Below are 23,139 nucleotides of genomic sequence, written 5' to 3' on the forward strand. Positions count from 1 at the left end.
ATGAATGCTGGTGGTTTTGTTTCTGATGTGAGAGAGTGGAGGACTCCCTGGTCCTTCCTGGTCCTCCCACTCTGCCTCTGCAGCAGAGCACAGGGCTGGGCACATGGCTGTTGATGTGCTTGAGGGGCAGTAAGAGACGCGGAGTGACCGTGAGACCAAGGGTTGACAGTCCTCCTGGCCACTTCCCATAGACACCCCAGGCCCCTCCTCCTGTCTCAGGTATGAGAAGATGATCAGTGGTATGTACCTGGGTGAAATCGTCCGCAACATCTTAATCGACTTCACCAAGAAGGGATTCCTCTTCCGAGGGCAGATCTCTGAGCCGCTGAAGACCCGGGGCATCTTTGAGACCAAGTTTCTCTCTCAGATCGAGAGGTGAGTGGGCAGTGCCTTCCCTGCCAGCGCCCACCCTTCAGAGGTCGCCTGGCTGGTGGATTGTGATGGGGGTGGTAGGGACCCTAGGGGACACTTTGGCCATTTTTGAGGATTTTTTTTCTCCTCTGGAATAGCAGACCCTGGGCATTTGCATAGTGAAATCTTATAATTTTATTATAAATTACTTTCCTTGGCCTGGCGTGGTGGCTCATGCCTGTAATCCCAGCACTTTGGGAGGCTGAGGTGGGCGGATCATGAGGTCAGGAGATTGAGACCATCCTGGCTAACATGGAAACCCCGTCTCTCCTAAAAATACAGAAAATTATCCTGGTGTGGTGGCATGTGCCTGTAATCCCAGCTACTTGGGAGGCTGAGGCAGGAGGCTGTCTTGAACCCGGGAGGGGGAGGTTGCAGTGAGCCGAGATCGTGCCACTGCACTCCAGCCTGGCCTGGCAACAGAGCAAGACTCCATCTTAATAAATAAATTACTTACTTTCCTTTATCCATCCTTTATGTTGGGGCATTATATTGATTTATTTGAAGTTATGTGTGTAAGAAGGTCATATGGATTCCATTTCAGATGGTGAAGGTGCACTACACATACAGGTATTGGGGGTGCATAGGGCCCACCCTGGATTTGTCTGAAAGGCAGCCTGGGGTTCGGTGCCAGGCCACCCAGGAGCTGATGCCCCTCAGCAAGTTGTTCCACCTTCTTTTCTCCTGTCCAGGGAACATTTCTTCCTTGCCTTTGCTGTCTTCCAAGGCACGCTGTGTGAGAAGGAGGAAAAATGGTCAGAAAAAACAAAAGCAATTGTGCAAATACTGTGTTCTTCTTAGAATGGTCATAATAACCTAATGTAGGCTCTGTGTAGGCTGGGCACGGTGGCTCATGCCTGTAATCCCAGCACTTTAGGAGACCGAAGCGAGTAAATCGCTTGAGCTCAGGTGTTCAAGACCAGCCCGGGTAACATGGCAAGACCCCGTTTCTACAAAAAGCACAAAAACTAGCCAGGTGTGGTGGCACATTCCTGTGGTCCCAGCTATTTGGGAGGCTGAGGTGGGAGGACGGTTTGAGCCCAGTGGTGGAGGTTACAGTGAGCTGAGTTTGCACCACTGTACTCCAGCCTGGGTGACAGAGATAGACCCTGTCTCAAAAAAAAAAAAAAAAAAAAGAAAAGAAAAGAAAGGAAAGAAAAATATTAAACCTTAAACAAAAAAAAAAACCTAACAAGCCTATACATTGCTCTTACCTAGGCAAAATGGTTTTTAAATATACAGTTCGGTGGCATTAAGTACATTCACATAGTCACACAGCTATCACCACCATCCATTTCCGGAACTCTTTTCATCTTCTCAGCTGAAACTCAGTACGCAGCAAACACTAACTCCTCATTCCTCCCTCCCCCAACCCCATCAACCACCATTCTACTACTCTCTGTCTCTATGGATTTGACAACTCTGGATACTTCATATAAATAGAATCATACAGCATTTGTCCTTTGTGACTGGCTTAAATCACTTAGCATAATGTCTTAAGGTTCGTTCATACTGTGGCATATGTTAGAATTTCTTTATTTTTTAATTTTTTTTTTTTGAGACAGAGTTTCGCTCTTGTTGCCTAGGCCAGAGTGCAATGGTGCAACCTTGGCTCACCATAACCTCCACCTCCCGGGTCAAGCGATTCTCCTGTCTCAGCATTCTGAGTAGCTGGGATTACAGACATGTGTCACCATGCACGCCCGGCTAATTTTGTATTTTTAGTAGAGATGGGGTTTGCCCATGTTGGTCCAGGTGGTCTTGAACTGCCGACCTCAGGTGATCCGCCTGCCTCAGCCTCCCAAAGTGCTGGGATTACAGGCGTGAGCCACTGCGCCCATCCATAATTTCCTTATTTTTAAGGCTGAGTGATATTCCATTGCACGCACACACTGCATTTTGTTTTTCTATTCATCCATCCATGGACACTTGGCTTGCTTCCACCTTTTGGATATTGTGACTAATGCTGCTATGAACATGGGTGACCAGTATCTCCTTGAGTCCCTGCTCTCAGTTTGTGTGTGTGTGTGTATGCGCCCCAAGTGGAATTGCAGGATCATATGGTAATTCCCTGCTGAATTGTTTGCGGAACCACCATGTTGTTTTCCACAGTGGCTGTAACATTTTACATTCCCACCAGCAGCCCGTGAAAGTTCTAGTTTCTCCACATCCTCGTCAACACTTGTTACTTTCTGAGTTTTTTGAGAATAGCCATCCTAATGGGTATGAAGTGGTATGGAAGGTCTTTTGAAGCATAAAGGCAAAGAAAGAAATCATAAAGAAAAATGGTCAAATATAGCTACATAGCATCTGTAAGTAAAAAAAAATTAATAATCAAACTTAAAAGGCAACGGTAAACTGAGGAAGACATTTGTACTACGTATGACAAGATGCCTAGCAGGGCATGGTGGGCTTTGGCAGGTCTGGTCTGCACCTGCTCTTCTCCACCAGCTGTGTGCTTTGCGATACTCAATTTCTCCCAGCCTCAGTTGCCTTATCTTTAAAATGGGAATAATCATACATGCATTGGTTGGTTGAGGAGTAAGTAAGGTAATGTATGTAAAATATATGTTACATGGTAAGTCCTCCAAGAAGCCTGGCTGGTCTTCATTGTACCATCCCTGTCATCATCATCTCTTTCAATTTAATATAAATAAGACAAATATATCAGGAGAAAAGTCTTGAGACATAAGAAGTAGTTTATATGGCCAAAAAACAAATGGAAAAAAAAAAGATCACCCTCACTAATAGAGAATAATATAATTTAAACTACAGTCTTGTGATACCATCTTATAAAACTGTCAAAAGTTGTAAAAAATGGTCTTTTCCAGTGAGGATAAGCGTGGCCAAATACTCTGCTGAAGAGAGAGTAAATGGATACAATTTTCTGTAAGGCATCTGGCAATGTGTAGCAAAAGCTCTTTGACCCAGAAATTTATCCTAAGGAAAAACATCGGAATTGCACACAAAGATTTATAAACAAACTTTATCAAAATGTTTCTTTATAATAGCAGAAAATTGCAGTTAAGTTGAATTTTTCCAAGCTGGCTAAAGAAATCATGGTGCATCCCTAGAGGGAATACTGCAGCAGCTGTTTCCAATCCTGTTCTCAGATAAGGCTGTGGGAAATTGCTCAATGCACGACAGGAAAGAGAAAGAAAATCACACATCAAGGATAATCCCATTTTGCATATCATGAGAAGCATACCAGCTAGGAAAAATAAGCTGGAAGGAAATATATTAAAATGTTAATAGCATTTTCCTAGATGTTGAGATAGTGAATGGTTTAAATTTTTCAGTTTTTATTTTGCTAGATTTGCCAAATTCTCCACAATTTAACATGTAACACTTGCCCTTGACTCTGTGGATGAGTACAGTGATTGGGGGCGGGGGGCATCCTTCGGACGCGGTCCCCAGGCTGCTGTTATGGGTCCCGCTTCATCCAACCCTCTGGCTTTTGTCCCCCACAGTGACCGATTAGCACTGCTCCAGGTCCGGGCTATCCTCCAGCAGCTAGGTCTGAACAGCACCTGCGATGACAGTATCCTCGTCAAGACAGTGTGCGGGGTGGTGTCCAGGAGGGCCGCGCAGCTGTGTGGCGCAGGCATGGCCGCGGTGGTGGATAAGATCCGCGAGAACAGAGGACTGGACCGTCTGAATGTGACTGTGGGAGTGGACGGGACGCTCTACAAGCTTCATCCACAGTGAGTGGGGCTTCCAGTTGGGATGCGCAGAGCTTGCTGGAATCCCTTTGGGTTAGGGGGTATCAGGGTGGGGAAATTCCCTGTGGGACCCCAGCCAGCCTGCAGGCTGTGCGTTCAGGAACTGGGGATTGTCTGGGACAAGGTAATGAACAGTTTGTAGGGTTTGACTGGGATCCTTAGGGAGACAGAGCTAAGTGGCTTCACTTGGCCAGCTCACACCAGTGGCGTGACGTGACCCTCACCCCACTCCTCCTGGTCCCCCTTAGGTGGGGGCTGGGCAGTGGGAGAGGAGGTGAGGGTGGGCATGGGCTCACTCATAAGCCTGGTGAGCTGTAGCCAGGCCAGAGGCTGTGTTGGTAAGTGGGGAGAGGATATTAAGGAAGCGGAGGAGCCGGGTGCAGTGGTTCACACCTGTAATCCAGCACTTTGGGAAGCCTAGGTGGGAGGACTGCTTGAGTCCAGGAGTTTGAGTCCAGCCTAGGCAACATAGTGAGACCTTATCTGTACAAAAAAATTTTGAAAATTAGTTGGGGAAGGTGGTGAACGCCTGTAGTCCCAGCTACTCAGGAGGCTGAGGCAGGAGGATTGCTTGAGCCTGGGAGGTGGAGGTTGCAGTGAGCCCAGATCACGCCACTGTACTCCAGCCTGGGCAACAGAGTGAGACCTTATCTCAAAAAATAAAATAGGAAAGGAGGAGAGCCACTCTCTTGTTCATCTGCTGAATCAGTTTGCTAAGACTTGGAAGGGCGGGAGCGGTTTGGGCCCTGGGCTTCATGGCAGGGAGGGGTAGGGAGTGGCCTCTCTCTGGTCAGGCGTCTGACCCCCCATGCCAGAGAAGGACATGTGATTGCACTTGCTGTGTGATTGTGATCCACCGCATGTCTCAAACCTTGGCTTTTATGAATAGGGTGACCATATTATTTATTTATTGTCTACACTAGGATACTCTTGCCAGTCAAAAGTGCTAATAATTATTACTCTGGGACTGTAGGCAAACTAGGACCATCCCAGATAAATGAGGCCATAGTGTCACCCTACTTATAAGCAACCTCACCCAACTCAGTGTAGACGTTACCTGCTTACCTCATGGCTGTGGCTTGGGGTGGAACCATCTGTCTTGCTCCATCCTCAACTCTGTCTCTCCCCCTTAATAGCTGTCCTTGCCATCAGCTGAGGCAGCACACAGGAGTGGTTTAGAGCTAGGCTTTGGAGCCACATACTCTTGGATTTAACCCTGGCACCATCACTTAGAATCTGTGTGCAATTGCTTAATCTCTGCAAAATCTCATCTTCCTCATGGGGTGGCAGCCACTGGCAAGACTAGAAATTAGATCTGTAAAGTATGGGGCACCTAGTAGGTTCTCAAATTCCTTGGCGCAAGTGATCCTCCCACCTTGGCCTCCCAAAGTGCTGGCATGAGCCACCGCACTCGGCCCACCTAATAGGTCCCCAACCAAGGGCAGTGACTACTTTTGAGAGCCCCTCACCCCAAGCTTCTTCAGCTTGGCCCTGCCTTTCATTTTCAGCCCAAATTGCAAGTATGTAGATTCAGCCTTTGTTCAGATACTATCTTCACTGGAGGGCATTCCTGTCTTTGGGGGCCAGGCTGTTGAGGGTGGGGTGCTGGGCGTCTCAGGGTTGCAGCTGGAGATGGGTGATATTCATTCCTGCATAGCCTCCTAAACCGATCCAGTGCTTGGCCGGCTTGGGCCTGCCTTAATGATCCATGTCGGCCCCTAACATCCTTGTTGGTTTTGAGGTCCCCCTGGAGCCTCAAGCTCCGAAGTGGGTGTGTGTGTTATTCATGTCCTAGCCTTCATAAGCCATACAGAGTGTTGTGTTTGGATTCGCAGTTGGGCCTCCCTGCTGAAAACTGTGACAATGGGATTGACCGTAGGCCCACTTTCCTCCCAGCCATTCTCAACTGGCCATAGCTGCTTCTAAGCAGCCTCCCTCCCAACCGTATTCACCTCCTTATTGTTGGGTTCAGAGTCTCTTTGACTTCTGATGCTTATGTCCCGATAAACCCATCACAAAGTCGAAGAATCCTAAGTCGAATCATCACCAGTCAGGGGACTGTCTGTGCTTTGGTGTTTTCGGGTAGGCCCAGCGTCTCTCATCTTCCTCCAACTACCTTCTCCTGTTTTCTTGTCCTTTTTAGCTTCTCCAGAATCATGCACCAGACGGTGAAGGAACTGTCACCAAAATGTAACGTGTCCTTCCTCCTGTCTGAGGATGGCAGCGGCAAGGGGGCTGCCCTCATCACGGCCGTGGGCGTGCGGTTACGCACAGAGGCAAGCAGCTAAGAGCCCGGGATCCCCAGCCAACTGCCCCTCCAGCACTTCTCTCTTCGAGCGGCGACCCCCTACCCTCCCAGCCAGTCGTGCTGGGAGATGCCGGCGCCGGGGCCCGCCGGCGCGGGGAGGAAAGCAAAATCCAACTAATGGTATATATTGTAGGGTACAGAATAGAGCGTGTGCTGTTGATAATATCTCTCACCCGGATCCCTCCTCACTTGCCCTGCCACTCTGCATGGTTTGATTTCGACCTGGTCCCCCACGTGTGAAGTGTAGTGGCATCCATTTCTAATGTATGCATTCATCCAACAGTTATTTATTGGCTGGAGATGGAAAGTCACACCACCTGACAGGCCTTTTGGGCCTCCAAAGCCCATCCTTGGGGTTCCCTCTCCCCGTGTGAAATGTATTATCACCAGCAGAGACTGCCGGGCCTCCCTCCTGGGGGCACTGCCTGAAGGCGAGTGTGGGCATAGCATTAGCTGCTTCCTCCCCTCCTGGCACCCACTGTGGCCTGGCATCGCATCGTGGTGTATCAATGCCACAAAATCGTGTGTCCGTGGAACCAGTCCTAGCCGCGTGTGACAGTCTTGCATTCTGTTTGTCTCGTGAGGGGAGGTGGACAGTCCTGCGGAAATGTGTCTTGTCTTCATTTGGATAAAAGGAACCAACCAACAAACAATGCCATCACTGGAATTTCCCACCGCTTTGTGAGCCATGTCGTATGACCTAGTAAACTTTGTACCAATTCAAAGACCCGAGTGATGCTTAATGGCTGGGGATAGGGGGACAGGCGGAGGGGGGCGCAGTTTCTTGGGATGTGGCAAAGACCAAACACTGGGGAGTTTTGTGGCCTTCTGGGCGGAGGAGGTTTTTTTTTGAGATGGAGTCTTGCCCTGTCACCCAGGCTGGAGGGCAGTGGCATGATCTCAGCTCAGTGCAACCTCTGCCTCCCGAGTTCAAGTGATTCTCCTGCCTCAGCCTCCTGAGTAGTTGGGACCACAGGTGTGCATCCCCACACCCAGCTAATTTTTGATTTTTAGTAGAGATGGGGTTTCACCATGTTGGCCAGGCTGGTCTCCATCTCCTGACCTCAAGTAATCTGCCTCCCTCGACCTCCTAAAGTGCTGGGATTACAGAACAAGGCCACTTGGCTTCCAGGCTGCTTGGGTTCAGTGAGAGGACTGCAACACTGGTCCCCTCTCTGCCATCCCCACACAGATCCTGCCCTTCATCTTCCTCTCTGCCAACCCCAAGACAAAGGATGAAATGTGCTCTGCCCCACCCCTCTCCGCCCCCTCCGCCCAAACACAGATGAAATCTTGAAGCAGCCCAGGGTGCCTGCACTCGCCCCCTCCCAGATCTTTTTTCTTTATTTTTTATTTTTATTTTCTGTAGACAGGGTCTCACTGTGTTGCCGGGGCTGGTCTCCAACTCCTGAGCTCAGGCAATCTGCCTGCCTCAGCCTCCCACAGTTCTGGGATTATAGGCATGAGCCATCACTCCCGGCCCACCCCTCCTGGATCTTAGATTGACCTCATCCCTAGGAAATTAACCCTTGTCTGACCCTTTTACTCTCCCTTCCCACCCCCACCTCAAGAGATTCCTGGTCCATCCCCAGGCTACCATTTTGGATTCTCCCCTAGCCTTGGTGGGTTCCATGTCACTCTGCACCCAAGCACCCTGTGATGTCCAAGCCACAACTGCAGCTCTAAGTGGCTTCCCGCAGGACCAATTGCCAGACCACCTGGTTTGGTGAGATCAGAGTCCCTTTATTAGGGGCATGGTGCTGGTGTCTATGGAGCAGTGATTTTTTGGAGAACACAGATAACATTACACCTTCCAGTGTGCATTGACAATGTTACATGGCTCTTGTGCAGGGGAACCAGGGCGTGGAGGCTGAGTTGGCAAGCAGGAGGAGGTGTGCCCTTGGGATGGGCTGGGCCAGACCAGGAGCTTTCTGGGAGTTGGGACAGTTGCTGCTTTCTGCCCTCTAGCTTCTTGCTGCAGAAGTGGGAGTGGGAGCTGTGCTGCTGCTTTGTAGGTGGCTTTTGTGTAAAATAGTTAAAAGTCATGGCAAACAGCCAGGTGTGGTGGCTCACATCTGTAATCCCACCACTTCAGGAGGCAGGCAGGAGGAATGATTGAGCCCAGGAGTTCAAGACCAGCTTGGGCAACATAGCAAGACCCCATATCTACAAAAAACTTAAAAACTAGCTGGGTGTGGTGGTATGTACCTGTGGTCCCAGCTACATGGGGGACTGAGGCAGGAGGATCCCCTGAGCCCAGGAGATTGAGGCTGCAGTGAGCCATGATGGTGCCACTGCACTCCTGCCTGGGTCTCATAGAGTAAGACCCTGCCTCAAAAAAAAAAAAACAAAGTCCTGGCTACCACATATTGGGCACTTAATCTGGTCTGGCCTGCTGGTTTATAGACATTACTCCCATTGTTCCTCACAGCATCCCTGTGAAGTAGTTTTGATACTGGGCAGAGGTCAAAGTGACTTGCCTGAGGAAACACAGCTGACTTTTTTGGCTCTTAATCACCATCTACATGGGCTGTATCTGACTTCTTAAATACTGAGAGAAGCCCTTTGCTGACTCAGTCACTGGGCTTTGTGAAATTAGAAGTTTCCTCCTTTGTATCCACAGCCTGATGGTGAATCAGTGTCATGGTTGCATTGCCCACAGCTACTTTTTGTTTAGCTTATGCAAAGTTTATGAAAATGTGGGTCAAATTCAACAAATCTGGAAGACTCACATACAAATGTGGATTTATAGCTTCTCTTGAAAGATTTAGAAGATCTAGCAACAGTGGGCTCCCATTACCATGTGGCGACGTTTGTCTAGAGCTGAGTAGTTCTTGTCCCCTTTGAATGCCTGTCCTCTCCAGGTTGCCATGGCCCCCACCATTCCCTATTAGCTCAAACTGAGGGTGGAAGTCAGTTGCCTTTTATCATCACATTTGCGGTTTTTCTTTTATACATATTCTTGTATGCCCCAGGAAGGCATTTGAGCTTGCATCTCCTAGATTAGATAAATATCAGCTCATACTGTCTTTTCTGACCCTTACTGGATCCCCTGAAGTGCTCTCTGAGATGGGTGGCTGAGTCCTCTTAGAGTCAGCATCCTTTCTGGAGTTCCGGCCCCGTGTTGTCTTTGTATTGGTATACTGAAGGATGGGGCATGAGCTGAGCTTTCAGATGTGGTCTTCTCGATTGGCTGCTTCTCAAAGGGTGCTACACCTTATTCTGCAGCCGGGCACAAGGCTTCAGGGTTCAGTAGGCACCTACCTCAGTCCATTTGTGTTGCTTTCTTGGAATACCTGAGACTAGGTAATTTATAAAGAAAAGAGGTTTATTTGGCTCATGATTCTGGTGGCTGGAATATTCAGGATTGGGCAGCTGCATCTGGTGAAGGCCTCAGGCTGCTTCTTGTCATGGTGGAAAGTGGAAGGGAAGTGTTGTGTGCAAAGAGATCACATGGTGAGAGAGGAAGCAAGACAGGGAAATTGAGGACACCAGACTCTTTCTAACGACTTGTTATCTTGGGAACTAGTCCATTCCCACAAGAGTGATGATTCACTGCAGCTGGAGGGCATTAATCTATTCATAAGGGATCGATCCCCAATACCCAGACACCTCCCACTAACCCCTACCTCCCAACACTGCCACATTGGGATCAAATTTCAACATGAGTTTTGGTGGGGACAAGCAAACCATACCCAAACCATAGCCCTGATCCATCCTGGGGATGCCTCGCCTCCCCACTGGTAGCCTCGGAGGGGGCTGCATCCCCAGCCATGAACAAAGTCTCCTTAGTGTGACATCTGTTGACTCTCGTGGAGAGGGAGGGTGTGGGAGTCAGCTCGAGCTTATCTTCCTTGGTGGGTGTGACCCACGGGCAGCAGCGGAAGGCAAGCCGGAATCCAGAGCGAAACCTGGGGGAGCCAAGGGCACCTTGAGCCAGGGAGTTAGGGGCACAGGAGCTGTGATGTGACTGCCCCCACCCCCAGGAAACTGACTCCCTTCCAGAGGAAAGTCACTGTCTCTCTCTAAGAGCCTCCCATGGCTCAGGGGCTCTTGAGAGATGCCTTCATGGGTGAGTTTGATTTTTGGAAACTGCCAGAGTGTTCTGGAGCTGGGTGTAGTGAATGAAGTGGGTGACTAAGGTGATTTAGGTCATCTGTTATTACAGACAAAAAACCACCCCAGCATAATTACTAAAAAAAAAAAAACAACAAAAAAACGCAGATGTTCTCGTTTGACTTGTTAACTGGCTTCTAAGGGAGGAGTCAAAGAAGAACCTGCTAAAACACAATGGAGGCTTTGGCAACTTGGGAGAACAAGGATGCTTTTCCCAAGGGGACTGCATTGAAAAACCCACACTCGGAGCCACCAAGTTCTGATGCATTTGCCTGAAAACAAACAGCTCTCCCCACGGCAGCACTGAACGGGGAGTTCAGAGGAAGCACACACGGTGAGTGGAAGAAATCAGACGGCAGAAAGGGAATGCCGACCGCTCAGAGAAGGGAATGATCCAGAAGTGATGTCAGGATCTTGTAGAGCCTGGGGTGTTGTTTAGACTCCCAGGGACTGTATCTCCCTTGGGTAGCAGGAGAGTAATCAACCCACAGACACGGTGGGCTGGTGGCCCCTCCCAGATATCAGAGTCCCTGTCTCCAGGTTTTCAATCCCACAAATATTTAAAAGAGAAATGCATGGTGTGGGGATAAGATGACAGGCCTTGGAGACACATGGAGTCCTGGCTTTACTGTTTGTTGTATGAATTTGGGAGCATCTTCCTTTCTGAAGCTCAGTTTCCCCATCTGTAGAGTGGGGATGACACCTGCTTCTCTCCTGTTATCTACTTCCCTCTTAGGAGATAGAGAGTTCTGGCCTCCTGCAAAAAATCAGCTCCTTACTTCCTTTTGGCCTGCCCTAGGCAGGTGAAATGTCTAAGCAACAAAGATCCCAATGGCATTATGAGTAGCCTGGCTACCTGGCCAGGGAGGTGACAGAACAAAGAGGTCCAAGGCCACCTTCACCCACATCATTGTCTCACTGAGGTGAGACTCTGTCCACCTCTTGCCGCCCCTTACTTGCCCCACCTTCAGGGTTTCCTGCGACGGAAAGGCCTGCTCTGCAGAACTCCTTGGGGCTGGGTTCCTGCCTGAATCACCACCCCCCACCTCTCCAGGTGCCCCAGAGCAAGTGCAGGCCCCTCTCTGGGACTCAGTTCCTCAGAATCACAAGGGCTAGGGAAACTGGATGATGCCAGGAGAGTGAGATTCTGGCCCCCTCCTTCCTGGCTGTGTCTGCCAAGGTCACTTCCCAGCTGCCCTGAAAGCCCCTGGAGGACAGGGCATGCACTGTGAGCTTTCCAGGCAGCAGCCTGCCCCACCCCTGTGCTGGCCCCAGCCTCCATCCACTGCTTCCACTGCCAGATGGGTGCCACTCACTCGGCTCCAGGAAAGCCCTCAGTAGGAAGCTCGTGAAAATACTAGAACAGAAGTCAGTCCCTCCCTCCCGCTACTTGGCTTTTCTTTCCTTCGTCTGTCTGTCCCGCCTCCTCGGTGACTCTCCCCTCCCCTCCATCTCTCTGGCCCTCCCTTCTCTCTTCTCTTGCCCCAGACACAGAACCCAGAAGAGCCAGCAGGAACAGACAGACAGTGAGAGCTATAGCCTGGGAGACAGTGAGGCTTTGGGGAGGAAGGGGGCTCAAGTGAGGCTTTGGGGAGGAAGGGGGCTCAAGCTAGGACCAGGCCAGAGGGAGGATTGTGCTGGGGGCTGAGTGTGAGGACAGCTTTCTCATGCAGGCTGGGGGCACAGGGCTACAGGTTCCTACAGGAACGAGGGTGGATGCTTGAGCTGTGCAGGGAAGCCCAGCTGGGGCCGGGCAGTGGGGCCCTGAGGGCAGAGGGTGGGGCTGGAGTGGGGGCTCACCTGTGGTTGAGGCAGCAGTAGATGATGGGATTGTACATGGTAGAGCTCATGGCCAACCAGAAGAGTGCCAGGTAGACTTGCTGGATGAACTTGTGGCAGTAGATGTCCTCCTGGAAGCTGCCCAGGATGAAGTAGAGGTGGTAGGGCAGCCAGCAGATGGCAAATGTCACCACCACCAGCACCATGGTCCTCACAAACTGGTCCAGGAGAGGCTCAAGTTACTTCTCAATGCCCAAGCCCCAGCCCCAGCCCCAGCCCTCCAAGGGCAGACGCAGAGGACCCCTTGCACCCGCCTGGGAATTGCTCCACACTCAGACCCCGTTAGCTCTATTACTCAGGCCTCTGAGCATGTGTTGCCCAGACCTTCCTAGCCCCCAACCTCAGAGGCCCGTGCTCAGGCCGGTCCCTCTGCCCACACTGCCATCCTTCCTTTGAAGTTCTCACCCCTTGAAGCCCAGCTCAATGGCCACTTCCTACAAAAGGTGTCTGGGACCCCTTCATTCACTGCAGCTCCCCCTCCCTGGAGAGTGGCTGAGCTCTCTCTCCTAACCCCATCCCTAGGGGATCCCCTTGTCAGCTATGCGCTCCCAGGCCGCCTCCTCTCTGGGATCCGTATTGGCACAGCCCTTCTCTCTGTGGGCTGTAAGGTTCCAACCAGGGACCCCTGCCTCTGCCCACAGGTCAGCTCCCGGACCTCCTCCTCCTCAGAGCCTGGCCCCTGCAGGCACACTCCTGCTCTGTTTGGCAGCCCAGCATGCCAATTACAAAAGGTCTGGGGGCTCCTGGGCACCCTGATCCTCACGTAGGATCTGGGTTGAGACCCCTAGTGTGGAGCAGATGGAGGCCAGTGCTCCATGCGGGGCACTAGATGGCGCCCATGTGCAGCTATCTTCCCGAACCACCCTGAGAGAGATGCCTATAGCTATTGGGTGAGAAGCCGTGGCTTTGACCTGGCTACATGGTGTGATTAACCCGTTACCTCCCCTGTTGCCTGGCAGGAAGGGGGCAAGGACAAGCTTGGACTGGAGGAGGGTGAAGGGCGTCAGGGGCGCAGAGGGCTCTGTCAGGACCTTCGGGGGGCCCTAGATGGCAGGGAGTAGGGGGACACTGGCACTTCTGGAGACAGATTTGATGAAGCGGGACAACAATCCGGTCTCCACGACCTCTGAGGTCCGCAGTTCCAGCCTTTGAGGGCTCTCCTGTGACTGCCTAGGCACCTTCTATACTTCTGTGGGGCTTCTCAAATTCAACATTCTGATTATTCAGAAAGTCTAAGATTTTAATAGTTTATCATTCTAAGATATATATATATATATATCTTGGAGGTATCTGGATTCTATGGGGCTGTAGGAGTCCCTGACTCCCCTAACATTCTGGGAAGTTTTTTTAATTTTTTTTTTTCTTCCTTTTTGTGGAGAACAGGGTCTCACTATATTGCCCAGGCAGGTCTCGAACTCCTGGGCTCAAGCTATCCTCCCGCCTCTGCCTCCCTGAGAGCTGGGATTACAGGCGTGAGCCACCGCGCCCGGCAAGTTTCTTTAATTTTGTATTTGGCCAAAGACCAAAGACCAAAGGCAAATCCGCCCGGCTGGGAGGAACGCGGTGAGGCTCTGGCCCCAGGCTTCGCGCAAAGGCGGCTTCCGCAAGCTTCTCCCGGGCGCCCTCTTGCGGACCGGCCTTGAGACCGCAAGGGCGGCTCCCCAGGGCGGGGCCAGGCCCCGCCCCGCCCCGCCCCCGCCAGGCCCCGCCCCCACGCCCACCTTCTTCTTGGCCTGCAGGTGGCGCAGGTTGGCACCGTGCGCCTGCTGTCCGGGCACTGCGCGCCTCCAGAGCGTGAGGCCGATGACGCTGTAGGCGACGAACATCACCGCGAGCGGCAGGAAGTAGATGAGGGCGATCACCACGAGGTGGTACCTGCAGGGAGAGCCGGGGCCTGGGCAGCGGGGGGCCCGGGGGCGACTCCGAAGTCTGCCAGCGCCTGGTCCTGGGACCCCGCGGGCACTGTGGAGCCGCCCCTGCGGGCCCACCCTGGGCGCCTCCCAGGGACTTGGTTTGATTTAAACAAAAATAAAGGGAACATTGGGTAGCCTGTGTACCAGGAGACGGCTTCCCCTGCAAAAGGGACGCCAGCGGTAGCCCTGCGTCGGACGCCAGCAGTAGCCCTGCGTCCTTCCATGTGATAGACACTTGTCAAAAAAAGGAAGAGTGAACGAAACAAATTAAAAAATAATTTGTTTACAATTTAAAATACCAGTAAGCACAAAGGAGGCAGTAAAATTATCCCACTCCCACCACTATTAACATTAACTATTAATATATGGCATATTTTTTCCAGAATCATATGTATGAATAGCAGTCACCCCTGACGGGAGTTTCACTTTCCCAGGTTTCAGTTACCCCTCCCAACTGCGGATCCAAAATAGAGGAGGACAGTACAACAAGATATTTTGAGAGGGAGAGACCTCATTCACAGAAGTTTAATTACAGTATATTGTTATACTTGTTCTGTTTTATTAGTAGTTATTGTTAATCTCTTACTGTGCCTAATTTATAAATTAAACTTTATCATAGGTATGTTGAGGGAAAAAGCACAGTATATATATACAGAGGGAAAGAATTCAGTACTATCTGAAGTTTCAAGCATCCACCGGGGGTCTTGGAGTGTATCCTACAGTATAGCCATATATATATAATCTGTATCTGTCTGGATGGATAGAATGACTGGTGTTTATAAGGCTCCATCTGTACCAACATCGCTATGGAGGAATGGGACAGTGGAAAAGCGCCATATATCACATGCTGCTGTGTCATCTGCTACGGCTCATCAGCATTTGGCTGGGAACCTCGTTTGTGTCAGCAAATGCTCTTTCATATCACCTTTGAGGAAGTGGTGCAGAGTACCATTGCGTGGCTTCCTACCCCATCCCCAGGGAGGACACTGGGTTGTGTTGAGGCTTTTCATTTCCTTTTGGAAACAGTGTAGGCCGGGCGTGGTGGCTCATGCCTGTAATCCCTAAACTTTGAGAGACCAGGATGGGAGGATTGTTTGAGCCCAGGAATTTGAGACCAACCTGGGCAAGATAGTGAGACCCTATCTCTATTTAAAAAATTTAAAAAATTAGCCAGGCATAGTGGGGCACACCTGTAATTGCAGCTACTCAGGAGGCTGAGGCAAGAGGTTCACCTGAGCCCAGGAGAGCGAGGCTGCAGTGAGCTATGATTGGACCACTGCACCCTAGCCTGGGCGATAGCGTGAGACCCTGTCAAAAAAAAAAAAAAAAAAAAAAAGACAGTGTCCCCAGTTCTCAGATCTCTGGTTTATGAGTGACGCTGCAGCCTCTCTCTGATGAGCTGCAGGCTGGGGACTGAATCCCCTGCAGGTCTGCAGTGGGAGCCTGTGGAGACAAAAGTGACTCCACCTTGGATGCCACTCCCCTGTGTTGACTTCCGATTCGCCCCAGTCTGCCTTCTGATTTCTACTTTATTTACTGCCCCTAGTGTAAGAACATGTCAACCTTGATGTTACTCCACAAATCGTAGGCTGTGACGCACATAGCATTCTTGCCTGTTCTGGAGGGCTGCCCTTGGTTTTCTTGCGGGAGCATGAATACCCTTCCCCTATGGTATCTAAGCCTTGCGTCTACAGTGTGAGAATGCAGAGCTCCACCTGTCTTGTGGCCACCCAAGATCCCACTTCGGTCTGTAAATTCCCTCAATAAATCACCCAATACTGACAAACTGGATTTGTTCTGCCTCCTTCTTTGGGTCTCGGCTCCTTTGGCATTTGGGGGTCCCTTTCATGGAACAGGGTCCTTGGAGCATTCCGCCAATGGGCCTGAGACCCCAGGTCCTGTCGTTTGACTTTTTCTTTCTTACTGGGAGGACTGAGGTGTTCCCAAACCTCATGCTTCCACCTGCCACGTGCTAGGCTTGCTGGGCCCCTTTCTAGAGGTGCTGCCACCCCAAGGGAAGTGGACCCACGGTGAAACCACCTTTGCAAAAATAACTGAGGAAATTATGACAGTGAAGTAAATCAGACCTAACCGATTCTATCTTGCTTCTAATCCTTAAGCTGTCCTTGTTCATGCCTGGGCGTAGGCCAAACTATCTTTGGGAAGGAATTCAGTTCATGATTTTACTCTGAAACAAAATTGGTAACAGCCCTTTCCTGAAAAGATCCCCTTCTTGCCTGGGATCCAATCTGCCTTTCCAGGACTAACAAATTAGCTACAAGAATAAAAATTAGTTTAGGGGTCATGCAGCCTCTGGTTCCAAGAGTTTGAACCTACCCCAAATTCCTGGGGGGTAACATCACTATTGTAAAACCTAAGATCAGTGCTTGAGATATTTTGCAGACCCTGTACTCAGTGGATCAGCTGACACCACCCAGACCGGGTAATCTGACTCAACCAGTTCTGCTGTCGCACCCAGGAACAGAAGACAGCAAGAAAACCTCATTTCGACCCACTATGATTCCATCTCCAACCCGACCAATCAGCATTCCCCATTTGCCAAGCCCCTACCTGCCAAATTGTCTTTAAAGACTCTGATTCCTGAATGCTAAGGGAGACTGATTTGATTTTGTTTTTGTTTTTGTTTTGTTTTTGATATGGAGCTTTGTTCTTGTTGCCCAGGCTGGAGTGCAATGGTGGGGTCTCGGCTCACCAGAACCTCCACCTCCCAGGTTCAAGTGATCCTCCTGCCTCAGTCTCCCAAGTAGCTGAGATTACAGGTGCCTGCCACCATGCCCTACTAATTTTTGTATTTTTAGTAGAGACAGGGTTTTACCATGTTGGTCAGGCTAGTCTTGAACTCCTGACCACTGCCTTGGCCTCCCAAAGTGCTGGGATTACAGGCATGAGCCACCGCACCTGGCCTGATTTGAGTAATTTTAAAACTCTGGTCTCCTGCACAGCCGGCTCTGCATGAATTACTTTTTCTCCATTGCAATTCCCCTGTCTTGATAAATCAGTTCTGTCTAGGCAGCAGGCAAGGTGAATCCACTGGGTGATTATAATGGCTCCAGTAAATCTCCCTCCTAAAGTCTTGTGTTTAGAATTCTGCTTGGGTTCTTTTGGCAAGCATGCCAATTACAAGAGGTTCAGGCGCTTCTAGACTCCCTGATCCTCAAGTAGGCTTTGGGTTGAGAACCCCATTGTGGAGCAGATAAGAGGGCAGTAGGGGCAACGAGGGCCAGGGCCCATCACCTTACAGAGTGAGGATCTACAGGGCCACCTATCTCAGTGTCCAGATAGGAAACTGAGGCCCAGAGAGGCACAGGAAGTCTGTGTCATATCAGTCTACAGATTTAATCATGACCAAATTTCCCCTTTTCTGAGGGTCAGCACTGTGGGAGTCAGAACAGGGCTCTTGTCCAGCTTCTTGTTTAAAGCATGATCTTAGGCAAGTCAGGGCTTTCCCTCAGCCTCAGTTTCCCCATCTGTAAAAGGAGGAGGCCATCTCTAAGTCCTTCCTTAGCAGGAGCCACACTCCTCTGTTGCTTGCTCCTAGGATGTTGTGCAGGACAGGAATTCACCCTGGGCTAGGTCTCCATGCAGAAGGCAGAGGGGAAGAGTTCCATGGGGCGGCCTTTTTTTGTTTGTTTTGTTTTGAGACGGAGTTTTGCTCTTGTCGCCCAGGCTGGAGTGCAATGGTCTGATCTTGGCTCACTGCAACCTCCACCTCCCAGGTTCAAGCGATTCTCCTGCCTCAGCCTCCCAAGTAGTTGGGATTACAGGCACCCACCATCACGCCCAGCTAATTTTTATATTTTTAATAGAGACAGGGTTTCATCACGTTGGCCAGGCTGGTCTTGAACTCCTGACCTCAGGTGATCTGCCCGCCTTGGCCTCCCAAAGGGAGTCTTTTTGTATTTTGATTTTGGGGGTGTGTGCACATGTTCCTGAAGAGGGCATCTTTAATTTCATCAGATTCCTAATTACACACAGTTACATGAGCCTGTGTGGATGGAGCCTTCATCCTAAATTAGGCTCTCCCCCAAGAAAAACAATAACACATTCTCACACTTAAAACCAGGCTTTCCCCAAATCCTTTCGGAACTTTAAGTAACACTAAAGTATGGCTTTCCTAGCCCACCCCTGCCCGCCTGTTTTTCCCAGTCGCCTGAATCTGGGTTGGAACTCACTATTCCCAGAGAGCTGGCACGCACTGTGGTCCTGTATTAAGGTGGAGAAATACCGCCCCCAAGTGGCCGGTCTCAATATGTTCTGCTCTCCACCCTTTGCTGAGCCAGAAAGCGGGGCATTCCCCATATATGGATACCGCCCTCTGTGAGAGGATGGGGTGCAGGGAGGGGGCAGAGACTCTGGGCAGGGCCTGCCCTCGAGACTCGCCAGTCCGCAGGAACAGCTTCTCAGAAGAACGGCGCCTTCCCTATCCCTGAAGCCCACAAGAGCAGCCTTCTCTTGGCAGGTGCTCAGGACAGATGGAGACCAGGCAGGGAGGGTGTTGGAGGAGAGGTGTGTTGCCATGGCTACCTGGCAGCCCTCACCTCAGACCATGCACACTCTCATGCTTGGGGCAGCTGGGACTTTGTGGGAAGGATCTGCCACCCCCAGGTGTGTTTTCATGTATCCCCTATTTAAGCTACCACATACTGGGTACCAGTTCTGTGCCAGGCATGGTGCTAAGGGCTTCAGGTACACTATCTCATTTACGCTCACAAAGCAAGGTACTATTATGAATCCATAGCTGGATTCAAATGACTAGCTGGATTTGAATTACTAGCTGTGTGGTTTTGGGCATGTTACTTTGTTTTTCAGTGCCTCAGTGTCATCTAAAAAATGGTAAGAATAATAATATAATATATACCCCACGTTGTTAGGAGAATTAAATGGGCCCATATATGTAAAGTGCTAAGAACAGATTGGCGACATCGTGTGTGTTGCTTACTAAGCATATAGGTATATTCACATAATCCCGTGTACACTCACTCATGTGTACACCCATGCACACACACCACACATGCATGGACATGGATGCATGCACACACATGTACATACACACACGTGCACACACACACACTGTTGCCCTCCACAATCCCCTAGAGGCCTTACAGGAGGAGCGTCTTGCCCCCGCTGTCTTCAGGCCAGGCCACCACGCACTTGGTGGCACCCTGGTCCATGGTGACGGTGGAGTAGAAGCACTGGGGGGAGGCCAGGGCGAGAGCCACCAGCCAGATGCCAGCAATAACCGCCTTGGTGCCGGGGGCTGAAAGCCGAGGCTGGAAGGGGTGGACGATGGCCATGTACCTGTGAGCAGAGGGCAGCTTGAGTGGCAGGGGCCCTCCTGTTAGCCCAGCTCCCTTTCCCCTGTCTCCCTCTCTCCCAACCCGGGCCCATGCCCCCTAGCCCTTTCCCGCACTGCTGCCATCTGCCGATATCATAGTATCAGCCAACCTGCAGAGAGCCTGCTGGGCTGGTGACTCTCCCACAGCCACACAGCATGCTGATGCCTTGGAACCCCAGCCCAGGCACCTCAGCCCACCATTTCCCTCTGGGCATGGACATGCCCGTGGACGGCCGCAAGAAAGCCACACTGGAAGCCCATCTCAGGGCAAGACCAAGCATCCAACATTAGCCTGAAGCTCAGCCCTGAGCAGCGTTGGGAAAATAATTGGCCCTATTAGATTGTAATTGCAAGCAATCTTAACATTTTCCCCTTGTGTAATCTATCTGGAATAATAAAAAAAAGTATAAGACATATCTTTGGAGTGAAAGAAAGACAACAAAACAAAGATCAACTCCAGGAAAGAACACTTCAGAAGGTCCCTAAAACATTGCCCACTTCCCCTACAGACTTGAACAACCCGTCTAGTGCATCTAATGCAAAGTCTTTCTTTGTGTCTAACCCTCAGTCTACCTTCTTCGGCTCCACAGTACCCCCACCTTCCAGATTCATAGTTTTGGACCATGACCAGATTTGGGAGGCCATTCCCATGGTTCTACCCAAATTTGCTGTGTAACCACAGGCATGTCACCACCCTTGTCTGAGCCCCGGCTCAGTGAGGAGGCTCCCCCCAGCTTCCCCAAGGACCCTCTTGCCTGTCGGCAGCAATGGCGGTCATGGAGTAGATGCTGACAAACATGGCTGTGATGGGGAAGAGGTTCTGGAAGTAGCAGAAGGCACGGCCAAAGTACCAGATGTTGTGGCTGGCATAGACAAAGTTGAAGGTGGCGTTGAAGGCAGCCATGCAGAGGTCGGCCAGCGCCAGATTGACGATGAAGTAGTTGGTGACTGTGCGCATCCTCCGATGGGCCAGGATGATCCAGATGACGATGGCATTGCCCGTCACAGCCACCAGCACCAGGGCCAGGTAGGCTGTGGCCCACAGTGCCAGCTGCCAGCCGGGCATGGAGAAGGCTGTGGTGCCCGTGGTGTTGCTCTCAGGGCCAGATGAGATATCGGCTTCAGTCACAATGTCACAGGTCCCCATGGCTGCTTCTGGGTCTGGAACAAAGGGCCTGGCTCCTCGGCTCCTCCCGGATTTGCTATGGAAGAGAACTCCCCTTCGGAGCATGGGAATACGGGGGCAGGAAGAAGAGCAGATGCCAAGTATGGTGGCACATCAGGAGAGCCTGGGGCCACTCCTAGGTCTCAGGCAAAGATGAGCTGGGCTGAGCACAAAGCCTAGTCCAGAACCATTGTCATTTCAGATTCCATCCTGCCGGCCAGACTTCTCGAATGTCACGTGGAAACACAGAATTCAAATCACAGCGTCAGAGCAGAAGGCATCCTTATAAATCAACCCCTTCGCCGAAGAGACGGAAGACGGAGATTCCAAAAGGGGACGGGACCAGCTCAGGTCACTCAGGAAGTTGGTGACAAGATAGGACTCGAACCCGGTTTTCTCATCACGTAATTCAGGAAACCTTCCAGATCAGAGGAATGCACAGCGGGAGTGTCTGGAATCCACAGGTCAATGGCTCAGCAGCCTTTCTCCAGGCTTTGGGGTGCAAGCCGGGCTGGGTGCTGGGTGCTCAGGACTCTGCCAGCTGCCAGCCCTCGCTGCAGCTTCCCTGCCGTTCTCTGGGGCAGAGCCAGCGGGGGCCTTGGCAGAGGTGCTGCCTGCGCACGAGGTGGGGCTTTGGCTCCCACCCCTGGTCCCACCCCCTGCTTGGCCTTGTCTCTTGAAAGATTTAGGACTGGCTGCAGAGGCAGGGAGAGACTTGGGGGAGATGGGGCTGGTACAGAGGGCCCAGCTCTCGGCGGGTATTGACTTTCAGCCCAGGACAGGAGCTGCGTCTGAAGAGTGATTCTGAACACAGAAGGAGTTCGAGCCTGGTTTGGTGACTCCAGGCAAGTCTCTTAACCTTTCTGAGCTCTGTCTACCCCATCTGAAAAATATAGAAAAATGGTGTGCATCTCACAGTACATTTGTGAATTTTAAATGGAGATAATGTGCACAAAGTCTATTTAGCACAGGGGTTGGTACATAAAACTATGATTGGAGTTTCTGGCCCGAAGGGAGGACCCCACAGCTCTGGGCGCTCTAGGAGGAAGAGCCAGAACCCGGAGCATTTCCAGCGAGTTTCCAGGTGATACTGATGCTGCTGGAGCCAGCACTTCACTTTGAGAACCACTGTCTTAGGACAAAGTCAGGGCTCTTCCGGGAACCACAGCAAAGCTGGAGTTTTAACCCCTGAGAAGCTGCTCTAGGTTTGCCCCAAGATACCTGCTCCTGGTCATTGACTGTGTGCACGTGTGTGAAGCTGTGAAGATGTTTCTGAGTGACTGTATGTGCGGCTGACGTGTTAAGCTCACACACACGCATGAACCTGTGCACACCTGTGGTGTGTGGACCATGAAGGCAGGGCAGGCTTAGCGGGAGTTGCGGGGGCATGCTCTTCATTAAAGCAGAGGAGGCCTCTCATTCACCAGCAACCCGTGGCACAGCAGCCTCTGTGCTCCCAAGGCTCTGCCTTGCACAGCCTGGGTTTCTCGTGGCTGGGCCTGGGCCCCCACACTCCCAGTCCATTTTCTGCTTCTCCCTGTGTGTCACTTCCCTGACACCCAGCCCTTGTCTCCCGGGGTGAGCTGAGAAAGACCTTTAAAGGTCTCTAGTGCGGAAAAGATTATGCCACCCATGGAATCCAATATAAAAACAATGCTAAGTCATGAAACTTAAACATGCTGAAATTGAAAGAGCTTCTTTATGGATTTTTCTGATTGTGAACTTCTGGGTAAGTTCATCAACAATCAACACTGAAATTGTATCTATTGTTTGGTCTCCCTGCTGTGCAGATGTGAGGAGCATGTGCTGGGTCAAATGGGAACCCCATCCTTGCCCTTGGGGAGGGGGTGCTTCCTGGGCCCCTATTTCACCCGTGGGTGTGTGCCTGTGTGCCTGTTTCCTCTCTGGAGCGGCCTGTTTGGACTTTGGACCCTAGCAGAAGGGTCTCTGCCTTTGATCTCTGTTGGTGGCGGCAACAGTAGCAGTACTTTAGGGTTTGCTTCTGTCTCATGCCCATCTGGCCAGGGTCCTCAAGGGCAGAACGTGTAGAAACAAGAATGGAAGCCCAAGACAGCCTGCTCTCTTTGCTGTGCTCCTGCTCCCAGGCAGCGGGAATTTGTTGAGCTTCAGGTGAAAACTCAGTGCAGGGCTGGGATGCCTGAGCACCTGTCACCAGTCACAGAAGCCCAGCACAGTTCAAGTTCCTTCCTCCCCACAACATCCCACCACCTCCACTGTTTATGTAAAGGGGATTACGTTTTGGAGCTTGTACATCTGAGTTTTTATTTCCCCCTTAAATCATCTGCTCT

The 23,139-nt window shown here is 51.0% G+C and overlaps 2 protein-coding genes across 2 annotated transcripts in view; one reads left to right on the plus strand and one right to left on the minus strand.

Annotated features, from left to right (window-relative positions):
- HK1 (hexokinase 1) overlaps positions 1–7,166 on the plus strand; it is an 84,579-nt gene extending 77,413 nt beyond the window's left edge. Inside the window, exons 16-18 of the mRNA XM_030797603.1 lie at positions 220–375; positions 3,882–4,115; positions 6,277–7,166. Of these exons, the coding sequence (XP_030653463.1) occupies positions 220–375; positions 3,882–4,115; positions 6,277–6,421 (535 nt within the window). The 3' untranslated portion in view covers positions 6,422–7,166. The remainder of the gene's footprint in view (positions 1–219; positions 376–3,881; positions 4,116–6,276) is intronic.
- A 2,585-nt stretch (positions 7,167–9,751) lies between these two features.
- On the minus strand, positions 9,752–21,401 carry TACR2 (tachykinin receptor 2). The gene is made up of 5 exons (XM_003258183.4): positions 20,421–21,401; positions 19,434–19,628; positions 14,118–14,271; positions 12,358–12,554; positions 9,752–10,352 (listed from the first exon to the last, which is right to left on the minus strand). The coding sequence occupies exons 1-5, from the start codon at positions 20,894–20,896 to the stop codon at positions 10,094–10,096; spliced, it is 1,281 nt and encodes a 426-aa protein (XP_003258231.3). The 5' UTR covers positions 20,897–21,401; the 3' UTR covers positions 9,752–10,093.
- Positions 21,402–23,139: the final 1,738 nt, after the last annotated feature.

The sequence above is a fragment of the Nomascus leucogenys genome, chromosome 18, assembly GCF_006542625.1.
Source record: "Nomascus leucogenys isolate Asia chromosome 18, Asia_NLE_v1, whole genome shotgun sequence".
NCBI lineage: Eukaryota > Metazoa > Chordata > Mammalia > Primates > Hylobatidae > Nomascus > Nomascus leucogenys.

Excerpts from the sequence above, each read along its gene's own strand:
- TACR2 (XM_003258183.4), bottom strand. The coding sequence starts at position 20,896 with ATGCTCCGAAGGGGAGTTCTCTTCCATAGCAAATCCGGGAGGAGCCGA. Across the intron at positions 14,272-19,433 it reads GGGGGCAAGACGCTCCTCCT|GTACCACCTCGTGGTGATCG; the intron begins GTAAGGCCTCTA and ends CTCTCCCTGCAG. Across the intron at positions 12,555-14,117 it reads ACCTGCAGGCCAAGAAGAAG|TTTGTGAGGACCATGGTGCT; the intron begins GTGGGCGTGGGG and ends CTCCTGGACCAG.